Below are 8,924 nucleotides of genomic sequence, written 5' to 3' on the forward strand. Positions count from 1 at the left end.
TATGCTATATCAGAAACTGTATCGATGACTCGGGTCGCTTTTAGTTTCAATCATGAAAACTAGGTGTTTTTTTTATAATTAAAACGTATTGTAGGCGCGATACATAATACGTCATATATACATAAATCAACAGCCCAGTGTTATCGCGCTTTATCAATGCACGCGAGCTCTGATCAACACTGACGAAAGACGGGAGAAGAAAGGTCTGGCAGGCCACGAATCCCCAAACTTTTCACGACCTAGAAAAGCGGAAGAAGAAAAAGTCGAAAATTGAATAACAAATTTTGAAATACAGTAATTTTTTGTGAATGCCATGTAAAAATCTATCACAAAAATTATTTTAAAAACGTCAAAATAGCTCACAGCTGTTCAAAAATTTTGCCCCATACGCCTTGTCTGCCCGCTTAAGATTTTCCTGACGATCAGCTTTATCAACCGAAACCTAATTAAACGTTTATAAAAATGGTAAAAGTAGCACCTCGTGTATGGTGCTATTGATGCTTATGTTATGATAACTATCTGCTTTTATCGTCATTATGACATAATGATATCGAAATAAGAAACCCCGGGGATACAGGGGTACTTCAAAAAGATGCTCCCTATATCATTTTTCAATAACTTCCTCCTTTGGCAGATGTAACGAAAACAATTACAGACGTATATGGTCTCACTTTAGCTCAAATGTGTATTTGGGCCTGGACAGGAGGAAGAATATGATGCAGCGAAGTGCTCGGTAGCTCGGTGAGTTTTTAAGTTTAATGCTCAATTTTGAGACCTCGACAATTATCAGTGGTCTTCAAGATTGGGGCTCCCCAGATCGTATAAGTTTTAAGGTAAATTATTATTTTGATCATTTTTATTGATTTTAAAACTTGGCTACCATATCTAATTTTCAAAATCATGAAAGCATTATTGGACTGTTACCTTGGGGCATCCTGGGTCCATTACATGGGCTTAGAAGGCCGAGATTACTGAAAATTTCACCAAACAAAACACTGGAAAATTCATCTAAATCAAATGTAAAATAAGTTAAAATTTTACCATTAAACTTAGAATAATTTCATGTGGTGTACTAGTGGAAATAATGAGTATAGTCGCATGGGTTCAAATTGGTGAGGTAATGGTGCAAAAGCATTGCTTCGATATTTTGATTAACAAATGAAAATCTGAAATAGTATAAATTTTTCTAAAATAGTATAAATTTGTAGTCATGGTTCTTTTTTATGTGAACGAATTATACAATATTCTCTTAAATAGATCCTATCAGGTAAAGTGAAAAGTACGGGGTCAAACGAATTTTAAAGGTTATTGAACCCAAACTTAAAAAAGAGGGCCATGCTAGAAAAACGTTACATGTAAAAAGGGACAGATCCATAAAAGTTGAGCACGGAACGTGTGTCAATTAATTTCAAGTTTTTAAGCCAATTAGGAAAAAATGTCATCACTCCCTAAATGAATGCCACCGAAACGGTTTACATTCTCAAAAAAGAAGGGGCAGCAACACATATTTTTTTGGGAAATGTCGGCACTTATGAGTGTGCCCCCTGCAGTGGCGTAACTACGGGGGGGGGGGCATGGGGGGCACGTGCCCCCCCAATCGGCTGGCCAAAAAAAAAAAAAAAAAAAAACGGGGAAAAGGAGAAAAAGAGGGAGAAAGGAAGAGAAACGTAGTGGGGAAAGGAGAAACTATTGTTCATTGAAATGTTATATTATATTATGTTATGTTATATTACATAAGAAGCATGTTTTCATAACGTTATGAAACATTATTCGCTAAGGGCCTATGTCTTCATTGTTCCTGGTGCTCGCATAGACTGTTTAACGGGATATATGATCCTGTTGTATAAACCTCCCGTTTTCAAAACAATATACACCAAATATATTTCCTCGCAATTCGAGTTATTATTGTTTTATGTAGTGACATTTGCTTCTTTTTCATGACTACTTAAAGTGATTGCCCTATTTTAAGGTCTTAATATAAAACATTTCCTGTCCGTGCTAACGTTCGCATTAGTTGATTGGTGAGATGTCTGCTCTTCATAAATTCCTAAAATCTGTCCTTAAAATGTCAATTTTTCTGATCTGAATATCAAAACTTTTCAGCTCGCGCTTCGCACTCGCATCATTTGGTTAGTGAAATACGTTAGGTCTTTGTGAATTCCTACAAACAAGCCTTAGAATGCCCCTCTTCAGGTGTGAATTACAAAAAAAAAATCAGCTCGCGCTTCGCGCTCGCAGTATTTGATTAGTGAGATGCGTATGATAATCCTGATTACAATGACTACAAAAAGTGCTTAATGTGTTCAGATGTAATTCTAACAAAATCAGCAAAGGATTGCACTAGCATTAGATGACTATGCTGAGATATTTATACTCTAAATGGATTCCTAAAATATAGTCCTTAAAATGTCCCTGTTTGGGTCAATGTATACAAAAATTTCAGCTCGCGCTTCGCGCTCGCATTGTTTGTTTAGCGAGACAGATCATGATTACAAAGAACTTGCTTATAATGTCCTTTTTTAGGTCTGAATATTAAAAATTTTCAGCTCGCGCTTCGCGCTCGCATTATCTAATCAGTGAGATACATATCTGTTTAATGGCACTGCTTGTCCTTAAAATGTCTTTATTAGGTCAGTATACCTGGCAACTGAGCGCGCTCCCTAAGTGACTCGAATTTTTTTGCTGGTGCCCCCCCCAATGCCGTGACCCACGGTACGCCACTGGCCCCCTGTATATGGATATTGTACGAAACACCCATGCCCATTGGCGACGGAAGCCAAAAAATTTAGGGGGACCAGCAAAAAATTTTGACAAAATTTTTTTGACCAAAAAAAAAAGGTTATCAACCACAATTTAGGGGGGGACCAGCAAATTTTTTTGACAAAGCCAAAAAAGAAAAAAAAAGGTTATCAAGAAAAAATTTAGAGGGACAGGTCCCCCCCCCCGCTTCCGCCGCCTATGCCCATGCCCAGACAAGAAGAGTCTAAATGTGTTTAAAGAATTTCTGGCACGCAGTTGCAACAAATACAGCCTTCTACATCCTTTATAGGGGCCAAGCGTGATCTTTTTGGAGAAAAAAAAATCAAATATCAAATATTTACTATTTCATTTCTTTTCAGATTGTAACTTGTCATAAAGATGGCTTCGTCGCGTCTTCATACCGGTCGCCAATTTCGACACAAGCTGGAATTTTTCTGCTCAATCGTAGGCCTTTTTCTAATTACCTATATGTCGTCTGTTTCCCTGTTAGTCAACGCCCAATATACGAGCCCGATGCATTCTTCCTGCTCAGATATCTGCCAGTATGACAACTGGACAAAAATCGCCAACTGCTCGAATCGGCAATTAATGGCAGTGCCAGGTACCTGCAACCAGGCAAGAACATTGAAGATGAACAATAATCGCATCACTCGCTTAAACCCCTACGACCTTGAAGATTTCACCAACCTCCAATTCCTTTATCTAGGAAATAACCGATTGGATAACATATCATCGAACGCATTCGTGGGTCTTGGGAAACTTGAATATCTCAGACTTGGGGGAAACTGTTTTTCCGACTTAAATGGTGAGATGTTTCGGGGTCTTGCCAAACTTCAGTTCCTTTTGGTTGTTGAGGGTTGCCTGGAAAACATTGCCAAGGAGACATTCAAGAACTTACCGAATCTTGGCTCGCTTGAACTCGGTGGAAATCATCTCCGGGAACCACCTTGTGATGCATTTGGTGCAGGGAATGCACTTCGATCCTTGACACTTTCAAACAATCTCATCTACTCTTTACCTCATCATTGCTTTGCAGAACTCCATCTTCTTAGGATACTAGATCTGGGCGGTAATAATCTGACAGAAATTAGAAATAGCCAAGTTTTCAGTGGCCTCGACAACTTGAAAACATTAACCCTGGATAAAACAAATTTGGTTCAGCTTGCAGAAGATTCATTTATTAATATTCCACAGATTCGACATCTTTATTTGACAAGAAATAGACTTTCTAATCTTCCGATTAATGTCTTCGCCAATCTCTTGAATCTTACATTCCTAAATCTGTCCGACAATGCTCTGGATCGTGTGACTTTATTGTTCCAAAACAACCTTCGCCTCGAGATCATTGACCTTTCATCCAACATGATCACATGGATAGATCCAGACACCTTCAAAGGCCTGAAATATATCCAGACCGTACTGTTGTCTTCAAACCGCTTGAAGAAAGTTTATAACCTGATCTTTGAGACACCGTGGATAAACATCACCAATCTTGCGGACAATCCACTTAGCTGCGAATGTGCCATACTGGACATAGGAGACTGGCTTGACCGAAATCCAGGTTATGAAGCAACCTGTAACTCTCAAGGAAAAGATGAATATGTTGGAAAAGTTTCTCTTCAGAGCATATGCGATGAATACAGCCATCCCAGTTCTATAATTTCTGGTACTCGTCTCATAGAATTCCAAGGTACACCGAAACCATCTACCAACATTTCTTCAACAATAGCAACGAAACCTCAATCCAATGGCAACTCTGAAACATACCAATCAAATACATTTCATATGACTACCATAATCCTGGTAGCCATCATAGTTGTTATCCCTGTACTTCTTATCATGACTCTCTTCGGCACCGTGTACTATTGCCGCAGGATCTTGTCAACAGCCAAAGAACGGTCAAAGGACAGTATTATCTTAACGCCACCCACATCAGATCTCCGAGTAGGACTCATTGGCGCCCATCTACCATCAACGAGCTCAATAAAGTCTACGCAATTGAATGCTATTCGGTCAGAGGATGGGACGATGGCGAGGACTGGTGATGATGATGGTGTTTATGAAGAGTTTTCTGACGTCGATCCAATGATGAGTCCCTCAAGTGTTTCAAAGGTGAGTGGGGGAAATATAGCTGAGGTATCAACTACAAAACGACAACGATCATTCGAATCTATTGGGTTGTTTTTACAAAATTGTACTAAGTACACAATGGTTTCAAGCTGCTTAGGGAACGCCAATGTGAATCATTTATCAGCATTTCACCCCCACATTTTACTAAATTTGGTGGGGTAAAAAAAACATGTTTTAAAGTATGTAAAAAAATGTTTACATGATTTCACTTTGCTACCCATATTCTGGCAGTAATCAGATTTTTAATATGATTAAATCCGTATGTATTTGCTGAATTCGGACGAATGTGACTAGCAATAATGTACTTAAAGACGGTGGTGTTCCAAAAAAGAATCGTATTTTCTAGGGGCTCCCACTTCGGGGATTCTTTGCTCATTTGCTGAAGACCTCAAAGCCTTTTTTATTTACTTGTTAACTCTTCATGCGCCTTGCGCATTCTACAAACAGGATTTGACTCTTTATACATCACACTCTTATTATTATCATCATCAATAACTATCATTACTATCATTATTATTATTGCTGATTTTATTGTTTTGTATTATTTCTGTTTTCTAAAAAAATGAGAAAGCAGAGGGTATTTGTTATCTTATACATCCATGAATATGTTCACCATGATTGCATTGAAAGAAATAAGATTCCTGTTCAAATACAATGTTTATAAAGATTCAATTGCGATTTCCATTATAAACAGAAAACCAACAATGATTTCGAAATGCTCCACGGTTCGCATACCTACTTCGATGTCCAGGACGATAGTTACGTTCCCTATGACCCTCCTCGTTTGCCTGACAGGGACAACGAATACGTGAATGACATCGAGAAAAGAAGCCTTAAACAAGAATCAAGAAGCCTTAAACAAGAATCGGGCTATTATGTGTTCAGTATCAAGGAACCAGTGTATGATTCGAAGATTCCTAAATAGTTACGTAAATGACAGTGAGCTCTTTTCTGTTTGATAGACTTGAAATATGGGTACTGTTTGACAAGCAGGCTGTATTTTTTTATACAACATTTCAATGAAATCATTGGTTGAGAAGTATATATCAATGTTATCTCTCAGCTAATGAGAAAAATTATTATGATAAGCGGAAAATAACTTCAGCTTACTTCTTCCCCCTTGAGGTTCATACGCAGAAGCAATAACAATGTCTGATGGATACAGTTTTCTTGCCATATTTCTTTTAATTTTGCTTTCGTAAAAACAAGAACTTTTGAAATTGCAATCGAAATTTTCATATTAGACAATTTAACACTTTACATTCTACATGTTTATAAATTTCTTTTAAATAGCATATAGTCATGTACATTATAATACGTAAACATAATTATCTTGTGCTTTTGAATTTTCAAGCTACTGTTAATAATGCCACTCCTTTCAAAATATTTTATGAAATATTGAATTATACAGTATAATCACTTATTACTGTCAGGAATGTACATAACCCTATAGTATTTCATTCTAGAAATGCTCATGTAAATTACCTACAGTGCTTGATTACTGCTTAAAATGATTAATAATTTTTCTATGATTCTAAAAATTACATTTTCGTTTTCAGGTTTACGTGATATTATTTTGCCACTCAGTTGTCAATTAAAAATCCAAACCATAAATTGTAAACCTTGTCTGCAAAGAAGTTGACAGGATATTTTACAGTGCGTATCAAAAAAACGGGACAGTTTTGTAAGGTCAATTTTTTTTTTCAAATTATGATATCTATATTTTGATGTTAAGACATAGATGCTCTGAAATCTTATCTTTGAAATGCCATTTAAATAAATGTTGTTCATGCTTGAGCGAGCACGGGACGTTTTTGTCGGGGGTTCAAAAAGAGGCTTACGCCAAAATGGCAGAAATTAGAAATTTGATCAGACTTCTTGCTAATCAGTAGACTTCCTTTGAATATTTTCATTATCTTTGCCATAATTTTCGAATTGTGCTTTCAAATTTCATTTACAAATTTATTTGTTTACTTGAATTATTTTGTTTTTTCATTTAAACTTCTTTTACCTTTGAATTTTCTTGCATAAGTAAGAAAAGAAGACTTTTTTCAACCAAAGCAAGAAGATTTCCATTATTAATTGGGAGATCTTTTGATTATTCAAATCCTTTTATTATGTGAAACGAATTATGTTATGGTACCTTTAAAAAAAACATGAATCCTATTTTTAAGGGGTTATTGATTCCTTGACCAAGTTTAATTATGTGCTTGATAGGACAAACATGAAAGTATTTATGTCTTTCAATGGCAATGGTGTATTGAGTCTATTATGAAGGAGCTAGATATGGCAGATCGGATAAAATGTATTAAAAAGTTGAGATTGAGTGAAGCGAGCAAGAAAAAAAATCCACTTTTTATTGAAATATCAAATTTTGTGATAGATTTTCACATAATATTCACTATTTATCTTTCCTTATATTTCCTTTCAAATTTTCTTTTTTTATTGGGGGGAGCACCCCCGAGCCCCCGCCAATCTGTATGCCACTGTTCAAAGGCACCCTAACCTTTGTAGCACACAATGAAAGGATTTGAAAACAAAATACACGCTCTCCCATACTTCGGTTGAATTTTTTTTTGTTTTTGCTTACAGAAGGAATATTGAAAGCTAAAAGAGAACATATAAAAAAGAAACACAGAACAATTCAAGCAAATAAATAGATTTGAAAATGAATTTTGACCGCATAATTCGAAAATTATGGCAAAGATAATAAAAAGGTTGAGAGGAAGTCTGCTGATTAGCAAGAAGTCCGATCATCATATTTATCATTTTATGCCATTTTGGCACAAGCCTCCGTTTTAACCCCAGGCAAAAACATTCCTTGTTCCCTCAAGCATGAACGAAACTAATTTTCTAATGGCAATTGAAAGATAAGACTTCAGAGCACCTATCAACACCAAAATATAGACATCATAATTTGAAACAAATATTTTATAGACTTTTCAAATCTGTCCCGTTTTTTTATACACGCTGTATATAGCGATCAAAAATGGAGCACGATAACTCAAATTCTCAAACCTATAATAGAGTATTTCCATTATTTCTCATACAGTTAAATAATTCATCGCTTCGAAATACACGATATATTACACTAGCTGGCTGAATGGAATCTCTATTATAAATAGTGACCAAATGTTAGACATAACGTGCCGTGGTATACGTTAGTCAGTTCCAAGGTTCGTTTACTTGTATATGGTGAATGAATGAGGTTGGTTTGTACGAAAATAACACAATTTCAATAATTCAATTTATTTACTTCAATTTCGGACTATCGAACCTTTGTAATGACGAATATTATTTCGTTTTCGCATTAACGAACCTTTGAGCAGTAATCACTGACGTTACTCGATACTAAATTGGGTAAGAATCAATGAAATATATATATATATATATATATATATATATATATATATATATATATATATATATATATATATATATATACACACATATATATATATAGTGAAATAAATGAAAATGAGAGAATAATAGATAAGTAGCTTCACTCAAGGTCACTCGATCAGAGCTGTGATCCATTCTGAATCAAAGGTTGAAAAAATGCCTCCACTGGGAATCGATATATACAGTATATACATGTGTGAGTATGTGGGTGTGTGAGGGTGTGTGTATGAATACACAGACAGGGGCGTCGATCCATTTTTCAGATTGGGGGGGGCGAAATCATGAATTAACGTTTCAAAGGTGCTCGATCACACAAAACGAACAAACTCACCCCTCACACAAATAGGTACACACACACACGCACACACATACACACTTTTTTTTTTTTTTTTTGAATAATGTTTTTATTCTGATTTCATGAACAAAAAAAAATACATAACATTTCAAATTAACATTTCAAATCACATATAATACTTGACATTTCATATTTTCACTTTTTTTTTTCACTAACTTAATAAAATCATGAATCATATATATCTTAAAGAAAACAATGAAATCAGTTATTATAAAAAAATCTTAAAGACCAAAACTTCCCCCTCCCCCTCCCTCCCCCCGCCCCAACACACACACAA

The 8,924-nt window shown here is 35.7% G+C and overlaps 1 protein-coding gene across 2 annotated transcripts; it reads left to right on the top strand.

The window, feature by feature from the left end:
- Positions 1-662: 662 nt before the first annotated feature.
- Positions 663-7,227, top strand: LOC129259466 (leucine-rich repeat-containing protein 15-like). Of its 2 annotated transcripts, none has more exons than XM_054897755.2 (3): positions 663-741; positions 3,120-4,872; positions 5,585-7,227. In XM_054897755.2, exons 2-3 carry the CDS (start codon positions 3,139-3,141, stop codon positions 5,813-5,815), a joined length of 1,965 nt encoding a protein of 654 aa, XP_054753730.2. In that variant the 5' UTR covers positions 663-741; positions 3,120-3,138; the 3' UTR covers positions 5,816-7,227. The 2 variants fall into 2 exon arrangements, with proteins under 2 accessions (XP_054753730.2, XP_063955022.1); XM_064098952.1 differs by having other exon boundaries at positions 670-833.
- Positions 7,228-8,924: the final 1,697 nt, after the last annotated feature.

The sequence above is a fragment of the Lytechinus pictus genome, chromosome 4, assembly GCF_037042905.1.
Source record: "Lytechinus pictus isolate F3 Inbred chromosome 4, Lp3.0, whole genome shotgun sequence".
In the NCBI taxonomy this organism is placed as follows: domain Eukaryota; kingdom Metazoa; phylum Echinodermata; class Echinoidea; order Temnopleuroida; family Toxopneustidae; genus Lytechinus; species Lytechinus pictus.

What these genes read in the sequence shown, in the direction of transcription:
- LOC129259466 (XM_054897755.2), top strand. Translation starts at nt 3,139, where the DNA reads ATGGCTTCGTCGCGTCTTCATACCGGTCGCCAATTTCGACACAAGCTG. An exon ending in GTCCCTCAAGTGTTTCAAAG is followed by an intron (nt 4,873 to 5,584) that starts GTGAGTGGGGGA and finishes CATTATAAACAG; the next exon opens with AAAACCAACAATGATTTCGA.